The 17,495-nt window shown below is 46.9% G+C and overlaps 1 protein-coding gene across 5 annotated transcripts in view; it reads right to left on the bottom strand.

The window, feature by feature from the left end:
* Window positions 1–17,495, bottom strand: part of ASAP2 (ArfGAP with SH3 domain, ankyrin repeat and PH domain 2) — a 217,701-nt gene that overhangs the window by 12,901 nt on the left and 187,305 nt on the right. For 3 of the 5 annotated variants that reach the window (XM_037812568.1, XM_037812566.1, XM_037812567.1), the window contains 7 exons: window positions 13,963–14,152; window positions 12,301–12,386; window positions 10,435–10,550; window positions 9,452–9,519; window positions 7,961–8,074; window positions 3,244–3,496; window positions 480–614 (listed from right to left, as the gene is read on the bottom strand). In XM_037812568.1, the coding sequence (XP_037668496.1) occupies window positions 480–614; window positions 3,244–3,496; window positions 7,961–8,074; window positions 9,452–9,519; window positions 10,435–10,550; window positions 12,301–12,386; window positions 13,963–14,152 (962 nt within the window). The remainder of the gene's footprint in view (window positions 1–479; window positions 615–3,243; window positions 3,497–7,960; window positions 8,075–9,451; window positions 9,520–10,434; window positions 10,551–12,300; window positions 12,387–13,962; window positions 14,153–17,495) is intronic. The other 2 variants (XM_037812569.1, XM_037812570.1) reach the window with 1 other exon arrangement.

Raw genomic sequence — 17,495 nt, 5'->3', positions numbered from 1 at the left:
ATGGTGGAGAATAAACCTCTTCCCACAATCTCTGTCCCCCCGTTTTAGATGACTTTCAAATCTATGCTGACATTGAAGAAAACCATATCCCAGATTGTGATCCCAATATTGAGTGTCCATCCCCAAATACTGATTAAAACAAAACAAAACAAAACAAAAAACAAAACGGGAAGCCCTGGACTAATGTTGCTAAAATGCTTAGGAAGAAAGGAAGAGAGTGAGTGGGCCATCTTGGGGGCTGGGCTGAGCTACAGGGGTGGGGCACAGGCAGGAGCTGGCGGCTGGGGAAGAGGAGGCTGAGAAGAGCTGGGGTAGCCACGTGGGGCGGCCACGTGTGGAAGAGCCACAGTTCGGACGCACGTCTGCGCTGATGGAGTGAGTGGCTCTGCAGCTCTCTCCCCCTCTGGCAGCCGAAAGCACCCTCTGCCATCCAGATCTACAAAACGCACCGGCAAGAAAGGAAAAAGGAAACAACGTACTGGTAGATGTCACGCGAAGAGGGGGCAGCGGTGGGTGGACAGCTGGCGGATCTGACGAAGATCGCTGCCGGCTTACACCGTCCACACTTACAGAGTTTGTCTTCCACAGGGTGTTAGCTGAGGAGGCTGTCTGAACTAAACCCAAGCACACACACGCACGTGCACACACACGCACAAAACAAAAACAGAAACAGAACACTGCATTATTGATCCTCTTCCTTATAAAATGGCAAACATGACCCTTCTAGAACAGCATCAAGACAACAAATAGAACACGGAATATTTTTATTCTCATCTCTGGTATCTGGAAGATAGATACTGACATTCGCCAAACCAAAGATGCTTTAAGAAAATTCCCAGCTGGTTTTATCAATCTTATTGTGAAATTTAAAAAATTCTTGATTTGTTTTCCAAATGCAAATACTGTTTAAAGAGGGAAACAACCAAAATTACACCTCCTGAGCTTTACCTTCAGGACTTCCGGAACATCAGCTCATCAGTGTCCTTCCATTAAACCCTTTCTCCCCAGCCCATGGGAGTTGCTACTATTCAAAGACAAGCACCAGGGGTCCTCAAACCAAGTTGGTGAAGAGAAGGTGCAAATCAAAGAATGTAAGTGAAGGGCTCTCTCAACTGACCTCCTGAGCTCACATTTCTGGCTAGAAGTCAGGCAGGTTCAGGTGACCACAAAAAGGGACGGCATCTCCTTGTCCACACATCCTTCCTCTGCCTCACAAAGTCCTCGCTCTTCCCTGCTGAGTAACATCTACTCAGGGGCACAGAGCCGAGGTGGCCCCGGGTCCGACGGCTGGGCCTGGAAACAGAAACGGGCCACACCCTTACGGGGCCCGCTGCAGCGTCTGGAGGAAGCCCTGCACCTGTCCTGCGGTGGACAAACTCTGCCCCACCAGTGCAGGGCATGCAGATGGCAATGCCCTTTACTACTTGTTGTGTGGGAATTCCACTGTAGACCAAGTGTGGAATAGAGGGGAAACGAGAAGATCAACAGAGGTGGACAGCAGGCATGGAGTACAGTCTACATTATCAAAGGAGGAAATGAAGCTGAAGACAAGAATGGAAAAAAAAAAAAAAAAAAAGGAAGAAAAATCCCCAATTGTCTCCTCTTAGGAGAGTAACGAATTGAGATGAAGTGCTTACCATTCCTTTCATTTGACCCAACGGAGAAAATGAAAATCTTTCCCCGCATGGCACACACAGTCAGTAATGGAGATGACCAAATCACCTCAACCTGGGACCTTATAAATTAAGGCCTGCATATGGGATACGGAAGAAGGGAGAAGGCAATGCAGTGCCCCCCTAAGGACCAACCACAACTCCTGCCCTCGGCCCGTCCCACCCAGCCTGGCAAGGGGCCCAGGGAGGAGGCGGTGGCTGTGGGGCTTCAGCTGGCAGCTTCCCTCCTTCCTCAGAACTTCCCCATCAAGCTCGGACCATGCCTGTGATACGGGGTGTGCAGAGGGTGGGCACTGTGGGGGTGAGGGACCCCGTGGGGGAGCAGGGCGCCAGTGGGCTGACTTCCAGGTCTGCCTGCAGCAATGCCTGCCTATGGGGGGTTTGCTCCTTGCGGGGAGGCGATCCAGGGACCAGGAAACAGGCTCTTCCACACTCTTCTGGGCCTCCCTGAGGGGGCGGGCAGAGCTGTGTGGGAGGGGGTGAGGCGCTCAGGACAGCAGGGGGAAGGAGGTCTAGTCCCACCGCTGGGTGCACACATGGTGCCGCGGCATGCTGCCACGTGATGAAGCGCTACAAACCAGGCGGTCTGCCGCTTGCCACCATCCCTCAGCTACACTCTGTCCTTCCCGGAAATTGGCTACTACAGAAACTATTTTTGTGACATGGGCTCCACTCCATCACCAGCTCTCAGCAGCCAGCATGCCTGGATACCAGACGCTGTGGAGGCTCTTGTCTTTCCTTGGTCTTCCCCTACAAAGCACGAGCAGTGGCTGGCAACCCTAGCCCAGAGCAGAGGGGGTCACTTATTGGACCTGCATTCAAGGATCGTGGTCAACTGGCCTTAGGTACTGGTGAAATTACTTCACTTTGGGGGGCTTCAATTTCCTTTTTTATAAATACAGAAAGAGTATCACCTGCTGAGTCTGACTTCCTGCATGCTGTGACAGAACGATCGAGGTAAATGCAGCATGCTTTTCACACCGAAGGCCTCCACTACTACCCTCAGAGACTATCTGGTATTTTTATAATGAGGCTAAGCCTTGTTCCCAAAATTAATTTTTTTTTTTATCCTTGATTTTTGGGGATCATAGAGGTAAGAAATACAGGGAGGTGTCACAAGCTGGCTCGCAGTGCAGGCAGGGGAGAAATAAAAAAGGAGCTGATCAAGGCAAAGGGAGGGTTAGTGAGCAGTGAAAGTTAAAGAGAAACGAAACAGAAAGAAGGTCCGTGGGAAAACATCCCGTGGTACCGGCCTTAGGAACGGGCCCATCCCTCCGGAGACCACTCCAGTAGATCAGCCCAAATCACGTGTGCACACAACACCTCCGCCCAGAATGAGAATGAAGTCAGGATACTCTACCACCACCTGGCATCATAAGACTCACGGAATTTCTTGAAGAAGTAAACAGAAAATAACTACAAAACAAAAGATCCCAAATGAAAACGAAACATCTTGATATTGGTCCAAAGGTCATCGAGTTGGGGACAAAGCAACTGTAAACTTCCTAAAGCAAATAAAACAACACAAAGCCCTTTCCGCGCGAGCAAGGAGCTGCTGACGGTTTAGTACCTTTGCCGACGTTCCGTGGAGGGAGTGGGGGGGCACTGGTGGTGCTGGGGGCTGCCGGCTGGGTGGGCGGTGGGCTGCCGCTCAGGAGGGCGCCGTACGTCTCATTCTGCAGGATGCTGGGCACGAAACTCCTCTGCTTGTCCTTGGCAAGGCTTGCGGCATCTCTGACCAGGGACGCGGCATTCGGCTGGAGCTGGCTGGACCCCAGCTGATAGAAGCTGACGGGCCGGTCCTCTCGTCGATTGGGACTAGGCTGCAGAAGGAAGGTCGGGGCACAGGTGTGTGAGCTGGAGACACGTGTGTCTTGGTTATGATGTTCAATCTGGTGGTGAAAACCTCACGTAGACCATTTCTACTTGTTTATTCACACCATTTTGGCTAACTGTTGAAAGGGAGTCGTAATGTTTAAACACAAGCACAAGCAAAAGCACCATGGTGTACAAGTTAAAATGTTCCATCCTGGAAAGGATTTAAAACATAAGTTTCTTCATCTTACTAGCCACAGGATTATCTCAACCTTGTGCTGCATTTTCGCTGTAGTTTCCTTTTATAAACATACTTTCATTGACTACCTAACAGTATAACTGGCTCTAGCCACCCAATTGTAATACCCAAAAGCTCTAACAGTTAATTCAGGTGAGAACAATGAGTTCTTCCCATAAGCAAGAGATTCTTGAAATTTCTCTAACTCTGGGGTCAGCAAAACACAGCCCGTAGACCACCCCTGTTTTTAAGTTTTACTGGAACACAGCCATGCCTGGTCATTTACATACTGTCTAGGCTATTTTTGCACCACTCTGGCAGAGCTGAGTAGTTACAACAAAGACTGTGATATTTTAGTTTTGCAAGCCTCAAATATTTACTCCCCAGCCCTATAAGAACGAGTTCTGCTCTAACTGAAGGCCATGTGCTATTGTGTAAAGCTCATACACGCACTCATGCCTCAAGTAACTTGGATCTCACTCATCTTTCAAATGTCAGCTTCATTATACTGACCATGACGACCCTGCACAAATCACCTAATCCTGTGTTTTAGCTTCCCGGCAGCTAAAACCAATACCACACAATGGGTTGACTTAAACAGAATTGATTGCCTCATGGTTTTGAGGCTAGGATACCTCCAAAATCCGGGCATCAGTAAGGTGATGCTTTCTCTCCAAAGACTGTGGCACTCTGGGGGTGGCTGCCAGCAACCCTTTGTCCTTGCTTTCTCTGTCACATGGCAGTGTACATGGTGGCATCTTCTCCTTTCTCTCCCGGGTCCCACTGACTTCCAGCTTCTGTTTCCCATGGCTTCTTTCTCTGCGTCCATTTTCCTTTGCGCAAAAGGACTTCAGCCATATAGATTAAGACTCACCCTCATTGGGTGTGGCCACACCTTAACTAATGACATCTTCAAGGGTCCTGTTTACAAATGGGTTCACACCCACAGCGCCACGGGTTGGGACCTGAATGTGCCTTTCATGGGGGACACAATTCAATCCCCAACAGTTCACCTTCTGGACCCAAAAAGATATGTTCTTCCCAAACACAAAATACATTCATTCCATCACAACATCCTAAAAGCCTTAAACCATTTTAGAACAATGCTAAGTACAAAGTCTCATCAAAATCTGCTATGGGTGTGGTCCTCCTAGAGCAAAATTCCTGTCTGATGGACCTGTGAAATTTAGAAAACAAGTTATCTGCTTCCAATATACAAAGGAGGGACAGGCAGTAAGTTAAACATTCCCATTCCAAAAGGGAGAAACTGGAAGGCAAATAGCAGTTGCAGATCCCAAACAAGTCCAAAACCCAACAGGGTAAACCCCACTAAATTTCAAGTTCTCAGAGTCTTCTATTGCTTGAGTCTGTCCTCTGGGCTTGATGGAGCAGCTGCCCCACACCTTCCAAGCTCTTGTGCAGAGGCCAGGCTCTGCCCGAACAGCAGGACACAGGCCCCACTGTCTCTGAGCATCAGGGTGCCAGCACTCTCCCTGAGCAACAGGGCTCAAGGCCCACCCCTCTCAGGGCAAGGGGGAGCCCACCCTTTCCACACACTCCCTTGGCATGAGAAGATCTTTTCAGTCCATGCCTCAGCTTCCATGGCTCTGGCCTTGAAGTCCCTCTTCCTTCAATTCATCCCTTCTCTGCTCCTTTCAAATCAGTGGTTCTGCTCATACAAATTTTGCAAAAACACTGTTGGCTTTGCATGCAGTTCAGGCAGGTTCAAACCATCAGACAGCTCTTTCCTGGAAAACCTCCATTCCTGGCTTCCACTGGGATGGCTGAGCAGATCCATGTTCAGCCACATCCTCTTTAGTAGCAGGTTGTTCAGCTGTACCCTCACGTGAAGCCCTGTTCTCTGGGTATTCACTTCCCAAAAGCTCAAGGAGGTCCCTGGTAAAGCCATCTCTGGCTCTAGTCTCAGAGCGCACACTCTGAATTGGCTCAGAATTTTCCAAATCATCCCTTTCTGGTTTCTTTGTGTTTGAGAGTTTAGTTCTCAGCTTATCCCCTTCTTCTCATATTTCACTATAAGCTGCACAAAGCCAGGCTGCACCTTCCACACTTAGCTTGGAAATCTCCTTGGCTAAATATCCAAATTCATAGCTTAAAAGTTTCACTTTCAACATCAGAACAAAATTTTGACAAGTTCTCTGCCACTGTGTAACAAGGATCACTTTTATTCCAATTTCGGATGACATATTCATCATTTTCTCCTAAGGCCTTTAATGTATTTCTACCAACAGTGTCTTCAAAGCAAACGAGGCTTCTTCTATCAAGCCCCTGACAATTCTTCCAGCCTCTATCCATTGCCCAATTCCAAAGCCGTTTCCAATTTTGGGGGTATTTGTTATAGCAGCACCCCACTCTCTAGTACCAAAAACAGTTTTGGTTTCTCAGCTGCTAAAACAAATAGGATACAATGGGTTGGCTTAAACAGTGGAATTTATTGCCTCACGGTTTTGAGAGTAGAAGTCCAAAACTGAGGTATCAGCAAGGCGATGCTTTCTCTCTGAAGACTGTGGCGTTCCCTGATCCTTGGTTTTTCTGTCCCATGTAATGCACATGGCAGCATTTTCTCATTTCTCTTCTGAGTCCCGCTGACCCCAGCTTCTGGCCGCTCCCTGTGGCTTTCTCTGTGTCCAATTTCCTTTGCTTATAAGGACTTCAGCCGTACAGGACTGAGGACCACCCCTCTTCAGTCTGGGAACCTCAACTAACAACATCCTTGAAGGTCCTATCACAAACCTGAACATGCATTTTGTGGGGGATACGATTTAACCCCCAGCACCCTGCTAACCCTAACTCCCCTCTGCTGAACAGGGATCACTTGAACTGCTTCTCCAGCTCGGTGCCAGCCTCTCAGGAGGGCCCTGTGTCAGCTGTTGTGGTCCTTCCTCCCACCCACATGACTGCCTTCCAGTCTCGGCTCTGGCTCAACCGATGGCTCGAACCCAGCTCAAGGTGCAGAACTCAACAGCGAGGGGCTCTTCACACACGTTTTAAAATCCCAGGACGCATACAGCTGCCGGCGATTCACACAATGCCACACGCTGCTGGAAACAGTGAGCAGGCAGATGAGACTGAGGACCACAAAGCAAAGCCACTGCATTTTAATTTTACTTGGATGACTCCGCTCTCTTTACCACTTGCTCCTAACATGGGAATGTAATGGGAACTGCTTATGAAGAGGCGCTTTGAGATGAGCTGTCTCAAGCTTTCTCATTTTTTTTAAAGATAGGTAAGCAGCTCTTTCCACTTCGATGCTGTTTTGGATCTAATTCAGTGAAGACATTTCTTATTCTGTAATCGAAGAATCACTAAGTACAGATGTTACTAAGTATTCCATGAACAAGGAACTTTCAGAGTCCAGTAAATTTTGGAAATGCCATACATACAACAGCGGTCATCCTCAATAGGATGTCCTTCAACAGCCCTACAGTTAAAAACAAAATATACGAACCACTTACATGTGTTGAACACGGCATTTCCCACGAATTGTACAAGGAACACTTTTGCAGGCACATGTAGTAACACCTTGCTGAACAGGAGATAACACAGTGAGGCAGCTGGGAGTCTGGGCTTTGACATCAGACTGCCTGAATGTGAATCTCATCTCTGAAAATTTTTTCAAGGTGTCAACCCTCCCAGGATTCAACAAAGTATGCAAGACAGTGAGTGTTGTGTGCAAGGAACTGGACAAGAGGGCAAGAGGCTTGGTTCTAGTCCCAGATGTGCCTCTAAATAGTTGTTTCCCTTTGGCCAAGTCAAATTCTCTCCTGAGGCTTCAATTCCCTACTTGATAAAAGAGGGAATTGGACTCAATGAGCTGAGTCGTTTAATAATAATTTCAGTTGAGGTTTTTAAGATCATCTAGCTAAATGTGATAACCAGTTATACATAATCAATTCTGACATTATTCCATGAGTAAGCCTCCTCTAAAACCCACTAGCATCAAAGGTATACCTTTCCTTCACATTAAAAGGTGAGCAGCCACCTAGGATTACATAATTAACCACTGCTTTACATTAGATGTGTGGAGGAGCTAGGGGACAAAGGGTAGTACTGGAAAGGGTAAAACCGAAAACCAGCTGAGATCAATGAAAACAAAAAGTAAACTATATTTTCTTTTTTACAAACCAGCTTTCTGCCATAGTTACAGGCTAGGATCCATATGGCTCTGATTGAGGCTTATCAAAACCCTTTTAACGTCTTACAATCTGGTACAAACCTGCAATTTCTCATCCATGTCATCATCGCTCTCGTCCAGATCTTCATGGAGCAGTCGCCATTCATACTCGACGTGAACGTGAGAATTAAACCTTCCAGACAAGGCTTGTGTTAGCTGAGAAGAACAGAGGGACTGTCAGTGAGCAGCTCCCGCAGGCAGCCATGCAAAACAGGCATCCACCAAAACATCCCAACAGCAGACAGGGAAGCCCCGTGCAGGGGGAGGGCTGGCTCGGAAGGCAGAGAACCACATTCTAGCACAAGGCAAGTTTATCTAAATCTCTGGGTTTAAGGTTCCTCATTACAACAGAGATGAGATGCATTAGCCTCCCTCTAATTCACAGAGTAATCTTGAAATTAAGTGCTCTATAAACTGTAAAGTGCTGTACACAGGCAAGAGACATTTGAGATGTAAATAATGATGATCAGCCTCTAGGTATCAACAACTACATATGGGAGCAAACTCAACCTCAGAACCATGAATGTGTTCATTAACCACTAACCCAACCTTTCTTGACCAATCTGGGAGAATCAAGCCCTGCAGAAAATGATTTGAATGACTATTCTCTTATTCTCCCAAAGAAGGTAGATAGCTAGGGCCATTGTATATGCACAAGAGAGAAGTTCATTCATTACATACAGTAGAGGTCATAACTGTTATCCTGCATAGCCAAGTAGTAGCTGCGTGACCTTGGGCAAGTTAATTAACCTTTCTGTGCCTGTTTCTTAGTCTTCAAAATGGGGATTATAGTAGAAACTGTCTCATAAGGCAGTTATGAGGATTAAATGAGTTAACAGATATAAAATACTTAGAATAGTACCTGGAGATAGACAGACAGATACAGATATATCCTACATTTACTTAGCACTTACTACTAATAGTTCCATTCACTGAGCACTTACTTTGTCACTGCTTTATACCATTCAACACTAATTTTCACAACCACCCTGTCATCTGGTATCACTGACTCCACTTTACAAATAAGAAAGCCTGAGAAAGTCTGAGTGACTTTCCCAAGTCACGGTGGTTGAACCCCACTGTAAACCCAGCTCGGCCCGATCCCAGTAGCCTCCTCCCACAGCCCACACTGCCTCTTCATCCAGAATAGGAAAGGAAAAGATGGTGCAGAGCAGCCCAAATTATTTGGGTTTGGAGAACAAATAAGAAAGTCCACTTTTGTGTGCTGTAAAGCAAGGCGCTCACAGCCTGTGACACCAGAGAACAGGCAAAGGCGTGCCAGGCCTCTGGGACTCTGTTCCAGGCATCCCGGACAAGGCTGGTGCTGATGCTTGCTATGAGCAGAAAAACCCGTCAGTGCTCCAAGTCTCATCGCAAGGTGGGGTGTCACATCCTCTATAAAGACTCCCAATAAACCTCCTCCAATGAAGACCAATTCTTGGTGTGTCCTACTAGGACACTGAAAACTGCTCGGCGACACCACTGACAGGGCTCCAGGGGCAGGGCCACCTCTCCATCCCAGGGGAGACTCACCAGCTCCTCACAGTGCTCATGCTTCAGGCGCTTGGCTATGTCCAGCGGTGTCTCCCCTGACTCGTTAGCTGGAAGTCAAGGCAGGGAAAGGTGAGTATTATGGCAAAAGTAAGGGAAAGTCTGATACATAGAGGTAATTAAGAAAAAAAAAAAAAAGACGCTGTTAAGTTAAACAGGATCAATGAAATCCAGTTAGACACTGTCAGAGTTGAATTTGTGCTCTACTTGTATAGGGAGAAAAGAATTGCAGAGAAAAGAACAGTCAGAAAAGATTTTAGAAGACAAGGTTTGATTTAATCAAGAAAAAACAACTGTTCAGGTAACCAACTAATTAAAAATCAATATCCTTTAACCATAAGCCATTCAATAAAGGAGCTCATAACAAATCTCTAATGGAAACACTTAATCTAGTTCTGGGCGTTTCAATGTAATACCTTTTCAGCAATCTAAAACTTTGCACATCTTGTACTTTTTAAGTCTCAGGTCAATAAGATTTGATTATTAATTTTTAAAAAAGGAAACTTGCTCTTGAGCAGTTATGAGTCTTTTTCTTTACTCTCCTTACTCTTTGATCAATGGTTCTTCAAAAGTATTTCCTTATAATAGGGTAACGGCTGGATGCCTTCAAGGCCAAGCCCTGTCAGGGATCCCCTGCCTCGAGGGAAGGGATGAAGGCCAAGCAAGAACAAATCCCCTCGGCATCACTGAGAACTTCAGGGCCTATCCGTTACCTTTCTTATTATCCATAAAGGGCCTTAAAATGCAGCCACAGTCTAAGTAATGGATGGTGAACATGCTAATAAATACTGAAACCACAAACAGCCTTGAAGTACATTCAAGAGGAGGCTCTTTTCTCTTTAGAGGTTGTTTTGTTTCTACTCGCTCAGACAGGAGGGCCCCAAGCACGCGGACAGTTTCCAACAGCAGCACAGGAGCCGCCAGCGGGAGACAGAGCCGCCCAGCCCGCGCCCACGCCTGGTCACCTATTTCAACGGAGGCCTTTCCGCGGAGGAGAAGTTTGAGGCACTCGGCGTTGTCGGTCAGGCAACAGTAGTGCAGGGCCGTGCTGCCTTTCCCGGTCTGTTTGTCCAGGTTCCCACTGCCCGAGACAATGGAAGGAGGAAGGAGAAAGGAGAGGGAGTCACAGGACGGAGGACGAGGGATGGATTTCCTGGGGAAGGGGCTTGGGACGTGTGGCCTGGAGAGACAGCCCGCAATCAGGATGTGTGACAGGTGGGTGAGACGTGACACCGTCCCTGCTTGGGCGGATGAGGACATCTTGGCACAGGCAGTGGGGGGAAGACCCCCACGGTGGCAGAGATGGCAGCCGTGCTGCCGCCGAGCAGGAGCTGAGGCCGGGGCAGCTGTGCCACCTGGGTGGGCCCTCGACTCTCCGCCTCCCTCTCGCTGCAAGGCCACGCTGGGGGCAGGACCTCAGCACGTCTGCATGACTCGCCCATCCTGTCCCACGGAAGGCCAGGAGGCTGAGCTTTCTGTACCTGACACTCTTGCCAGGAAGGGGAAAAGCTACTTCTCCAAAGTCCAGGGTCCCAAGGCTCCCAGGTGCCTGTTTGCCCTAGGAGCACCCCCTGAGAACAGGTGAAGAGGGAAATCTTGAGAAGACTTTAAAAAATTCTTCCCATTTCAAGTAAGACTATGTTATCCACAGGAGGTGCTTGTGCTCCTCAGACATGGAACAAATCATCTGATATGACAGTGGAGTGGGCAGCCCTGCAGCTAGGGATGCCCGTCAAATTCTGGAGAGAATGGGACAGAAAAGAGCACTGTCAGGAGACAAACCCACTGCTTCCATCAGAAAACTAGAAACGTTTTCAATGCAAAAATGAGCCCTGTTTTCTGATATCTCCTCTCCCATTGGAAGAAAAGAAACCAGGATTGTCCTCCTGCCCCTTGGGATGGACACTGCAGGGGAATGGCATCATCCGGCCAGCTAAGGGAACATTTATTAAGCCCCTGCTGTGTCCAGGTGCTAGGCTGGCATTCGGCTCTGTCAAAGGGCAGGACCTCTGGCCGGCTTCCACCATAGCCCGGCTGACCCACAGCTCCTCGGGAAGGAGCTGCAGATCCTGGGCTGCCCTGCTCACCATTTCTTCACTCCTCCTCCCAGGCCAGCAGGAAAAGGGAGAGGGTACAAAATATTCCATTGTTTTTGGAGCAGCTTCTGTGGTTTTTAATCAGCACTTCTCCCCAACCCAAACCATGGGTAGGGAGTCAAGATATACCTGAGCTCTGCAGTCTGACTGTTGGCTGCCAGGCAGGGAACACACATGAATGAAGCAGCATGTATAAAACTGTAGGGCATACTGCATATGCAGGTTCTTAGTAAAGGGGATTCTAATTTAAAAACGCACATAACCCAGCGTTCTCATTTATAATCTCCGGCGTAGACCAGTGGGGAGTGTGTGCATCCTTCTTTCCTCACACATCTCTGGACTGCGCAGAGCACTCTGCTCGAGCTGCAAGAGAGATTTCAAGGAAGAGGCCTCTGCACGGATGGTGGCTATGGATCTGAATCAGAGACACAGATTCTCTCCCCAGGGCTCAGAACTCAGGAGCCATGGCTACGTGCTGTCTCTCTCGGTCCCAGGCACCAGAAGCTGGGTCTTTCAGATACCACTTCCTGTTCTCACACTCCAGGGCTTTTTTTAGGGATGCACGGAGCACTGCACACCTGGCAGCACTTTTTCTGTCCCTTAATTCACATTTAGACCTGGAAGAATTCAAGGGTCTTGGCAACACAACTGAAGCAATGAGACAGCATCTGATTGCTTCCTCAGAAATACCAAGGAACAAAAATAAATGCCTGCCCTTAATTTTAGAACACCTACCTGTTCTGAACCAAGAAGTCAACAATGTGAAGGGAAGTTCGATCCACAGATCTGACTGCAAGATGGAGGGCAGTTTCATCTGGTTCCTGAAAGCCAAAAATATTCCAAAATTCTAACAATAGAATTCAATTTTGAATCCAACACTAGTAAAATCACATGTATTTCTTCCAAATACCTTTATCTATTCTTTCAAAAATCTTGTATCTAGGATCCACAGTGACCCTTTCATCTCGATGGCTAACTCGCTGTCTTTGGAAACATGCTCCTTACTCCATGGGAAATAAACAAGAACTTCTGGGGTTTCAGTCCAAAGTCCTGTGACTCTATCTCCCAATGCCTGCACAGATAATATGAGGTAATACCTCTAAGGAGGGGTCTAAGTTCAGAGACCCCAGGGAGGTTCCCCAGTCTTCCTACATCGAACCCATACCTGCTCCTGAACAAATGTAAACGTATTTTCAACAACAGGGTTCAGGTTTTCATTCGGTACTTACAGGTGTGGCTAGACAGGCTAACAACTTTACCGACATCAATTTATCCAGGGGGTATAGGGCCACCCCTGCCTTTTCTGAAAGTAAAGTTTTGGCGGGTCGGGGAGCAGAGCCCGAAGGAGGAGGGTTTCAGGTGGGGGAGTGGGGAGGGGGCTCGGGAGATGTACAGGGAGTGGGAGCCACGGGGCGGAGGGATGCGTGTCCCGTTCCGCCTGCCCTGCCCGCTGGACCAGCCGGGGACACGGCTCAGAGCTGAGGACGCTCCACCCCGCATTGCCATTGCTGGTTCTTTCCAGGGCACCACAACTGTCTCTGTGAACTGACCCAAGACACAAAGGAGCATGACCATGATGAGAATGATGCTGCTCATTCACAGCAGTTCTGCCAGGGAGGCCTGGTGAAGCCACCAACCAACATCCTCAGGCCAGAGAGAACACGGCTTGAATGTGCCGGGCACCCAGGGGGGAACCCTGAACATCGAGGTTCAATGTGATGCGCTTAACCAAAAAGGGGCGATTTTCAGCCCTGTGCACCTTGACTCGGAGGTTAAGGAGGTTTGGGGGGATCTCAAAGCTGCTGGGATTGTGTACACACACACACACAAACACATTTTGGAGAGAAAATTAAGGCACATATCAACCCCTCACACTGGTAATTTATTGCTGACCCAATCCTACCAGCAATGCCCCCTCTCGAGAAAGTTCTCTCAGGAAATTGGGGACATCTTTCCTACTCCACTCCCCCAGGGATGAGAGCTAGAGAGGAACCGTTCAGGTTACAGGGAACCGTGCACCAATCCCACCCAAAGCCCCCATTTTTAGTGTGGTCTCAGAGAGGTGAAGCTGAAAGCTGAGCTGCTACTGGGCATCCAGTGTGCCCAAGGGGTGACAGCGTGGGGCAACACGCTAAACCTGCTCGCAGGAGAGCACGTCCCTGACGAGGCACTCGGGCTTCTGACGGATGCTTTCCCCTTTGCCCAGGGTGGCACCTTCTTTCCAGAACCAGCATGGACCTTTTGGTTTAAGAATAAACCACCAATTTCTTTCTACAACACCCAATGCTATCTTTTTTCAGAGAACTTCCACAGCACTGGTCAGCATTTCTGATTACCCTGCCCCACCATTTCATTCTTTTTCATTTTTTTTTTTAAGGGAGCAACCCACACTCTTACATGTCCATTGGCCAGTGGGATTTTTTCTGTAAGATCAACACCATCAGCATAAGCTTGGAGCAATCCAAAGATGTCTCTTGTTTTCACAGCCTCACAAAGGCTATGAAGTTTTGCTGCATTATCCGCGTGTTTTTTCCTTGCATATTTTCTCTCAATGTACTTGGCGGTAATGTAGTCTTTTCTTGCATTCCTAAAATCAAACACAGTTGCCTTGTAAATTACTCAGGACCTCTATTGAGATACATCCAACATCCATTCATCTATAACTACCTTAAAACAAAGCAAAGTAAAAAACCCTGCCCCGCCTTTCTTATAAGCAGCAGTGGGTTTCACCTTTGTTGATCTAAATATGCCAGAAAACCATAAAGAGGGAGGAAAGACCTCACGAGGTTCAATGAGCACCCGTGTTTCCTGTGGCCTGTGAGGCGCCTTGAAGAAGCATCTGATATCTGCTACCTTCCAAGTGAAGAGGCATCAAAGTGCAGCGCGGGAGGTCCTGGGCTTCACCCAGGTTCAGAGGACAACTGGCCACGACTCGCTCGCAGGATAAAGCCCGTGTTCCCTCACCCCGCTGGCTCTCCAGCCTTGTCCTCCTCCTCCTCAACGCTCTTAAAAAGAAGTTCTGAGCTCCAGCATCACCCCCTTAAGTATATCTCTCTGCCTTTGCTTACCCGGCCCCTCTGCTCGCACGCTTCTTTGTGCCTCCTCTGCTAGGACACCCACATTCCCCCCCAGTCAGCTCATGGGCCATCTCCCCCAGGACGGCTGGGCCTCCTCCCTCGGCCCACCTTCGGTTATAACACACAGCCTGTCTGCCCAGCTTGGCGGAGCTGCTCAGAGGCAAGGCCCACGTCCTCTATCTCTACACACTGAGCCTGGCATAAGAGACGGGCAACGTCAGACCAACCCAAATGAACAGTCTCGTCATATTCAATCTTCTGGGGCTGCACATCGCATCATGCCCACAGATGGACCCTGTCCAAGGAGCCTGGTGGGGCAGAGACCACGGAGTCAAAGAAGTCAGGCCTCACATCCCACTTCTCTTTATCAAATTCATTTTTTTTTTTTTTTTTACTGCTGTGGACAGTGAAAAAGCACAGCATTCAGTAATTCATTTTTCAAGGGAAGCAGGATTAAAAACACATACACTAATAACAAACACTGCAATTAAAACAAAAAGTTGAAAATGACAAAGGGGACTATGAAAAAAAAATACAACTTTGATCCCCAATTTTCCCCCAAACTTTCCACTTCACCGGCTCTAAATGTCTCAAAACTGCTCTTAAAGAACTTTGCTTTTTGAAGCAGTTTTATTCCCACACCATACAATCCACTCAACAAGTAGAATCAGTGGCTCTCAGTATAATCACAGAGTTATGCATTCATCACCATAATCTATTTCAGAACATTCTCACTGCTCCAAAAAGGAAAACACCACCCCCCTTATACCTCCCTATTATTGATATTTGCCATTGGTGTGGTGCCTTTGCTACCACTGATGACAGAATATTAAAATATTACTGTTAACTATAGTCCATAGTTTACATTAGGTGTACTTTTTCCCATATACCACCCTATTATTAGCACCTTGTAATAGTGTCGTACATTTGTTCAAGTTCATGGAAGAATATTCTTATATTTGTACTATGAACCACAGTCATTGTCCACAACAGGGTTCACTGTCATCCAATCCCACACTTCTTCCTCTAGCTTTCCTTCTAGTGACATAGATGACCCTAAACTTCCCCTTTCCATCACAATCACACACACAATTCAGCACTGTTAATTATACTCACAATAATGTGCTACCATCACCTCTATCCATTTCCAAACATTCACAATCAATCTTATTCAAAATTCTGCACAAATTAAGCATCAGCTCCCCATTCTCTACCCTCATTCGATATCCTGGTAACCTATATTCTGGATAGTAACTCCAGGAGTTTGCTAACTATAATTAGTTCATATTAGTGAAATCAAACATTTTCTGTCTGGCTTATTCCACTCAACATAATGTCTTCAAGGATCATTCACATTGTTGTATGCTTCAGGATTTCATTTCTTCTTAGAGCTGAATAATATTCCACAGTATGTATATAGCACATTTTGTTTATCCACTCATCAGTTGATGGACCCTTGGTCGGGTTGCTTCCATCTTCTGGCAATTATGAACGCTGTTGCTATGAACATCAGTGAGCAAATGTCTGTTTGTGTCCCCCTTTTCAGTTCACCTGAGTATATATCTAGTAGTGGGATTGCCTATTCATATGATAATTCTATACTTAGCTTCCTGAGGAACCGCCAAAACTATCTTCTACACCGGTTGTGCCATTCTATGTTCCCACCAGCTGTGAATAAGTGTTCCTATTTCTCTACATCCTAACATTTGTAGCTTTCTGTTTGTTGAATAGTGGCCACCCTACTAGGTGGGAAATGATATCTCCTTGTGGTTTTGGTTTACATTTCCCTAACAGCTAGTGATGTTGAGCATCTTTTCATGTGCTTTTCTAACCATTTGTATTTCCTCTTTGGAAAATGTCTATTCAAGACTTTTGCTCATTTTTAGTTGGGTTGTCTTTTTATTGTGCAGTTGCAGGATTTCTTTACTTACTCTGGATATTAAACCCTTATCAGATACATGGTGTGCTGGTTTGTATATATTATGTCCCCCAGAAAAAGCCATATTCTTTAATGCATTCTTGTAGGGGCAGATATATTAGTGTTGATTAAGTTGGAACCTTTGGATTAGGTTGTGTCCATTGAGATGTGACCCACACAACTGTAGGTAATAACTCTGACTGGATAATTTCCATGGAGGTGTGGCCCCATCCATTCAGTGTGGGCCTTGATTGGGTCACTGGAGCACTATATAAAATCAGACAGAAGGAGCGAGCTTGCTACAGCCAAGAGGAACACTTTGAAGAACACACAGGAGCTGAGAGAGGAGCTACAGATGAGAGACATTTTGAAGACAGCCATTGGAAGCTGATGCAAACATTTGGGAGAATGCCATTTTGAAACGCAACCTGGGAGCAAGCAGACACCAGCCATATGCCTTCCCAGCCAACAGGCTTTCCGGATGCCAATGGCCTTTCTCCAGTGAAGGTAACCGATTGTCAATGCATTACCTTGGACACATTATGGCCTTAAGACTGTAACTTTGTAACCAAATAAACCCCTTTATAAAAGCCAATCCATTTCTGGTATTTTGCATTTTGGCAGCATTAGCAAACTAGAACACATGGTTTCCAAATATTTTCTCGATTGAGTAGGCTACCTTTATGCCCTCTTGACAAAGTCCTTTGAAGTACAAGAGTATTCAATTTTGAAGAGGTCACATTTACCTACTTTTTCTTCTGTTGTTTGTGCTTTGGGTGTAAAATCTAAGAAACCACTACCTACCACAAGATCTTCAAGATGTTTCCCTACATTTTCTTCTAGGAGTTTTATGATACTGGCTCTTATATTTAGATCTTTGATCTATTTTGAGTTAATTTTTATATAAGTTGTAATGTAGGGATCCTTCTGGATAT

Source organism: Choloepus didactylus, chromosome 20, assembly GCF_015220235.1.
Source record: "Choloepus didactylus isolate mChoDid1 chromosome 20, mChoDid1.pri, whole genome shotgun sequence".
Taxonomy (NCBI): Eukaryota; Metazoa; Chordata; class Mammalia; order Pilosa; family Megalonychidae; genus Choloepus; species Choloepus didactylus.
Note: the sequence above shows the minus strand (reverse complement) of the source record. Positions and strands in the feature narration are given on the sequence as shown.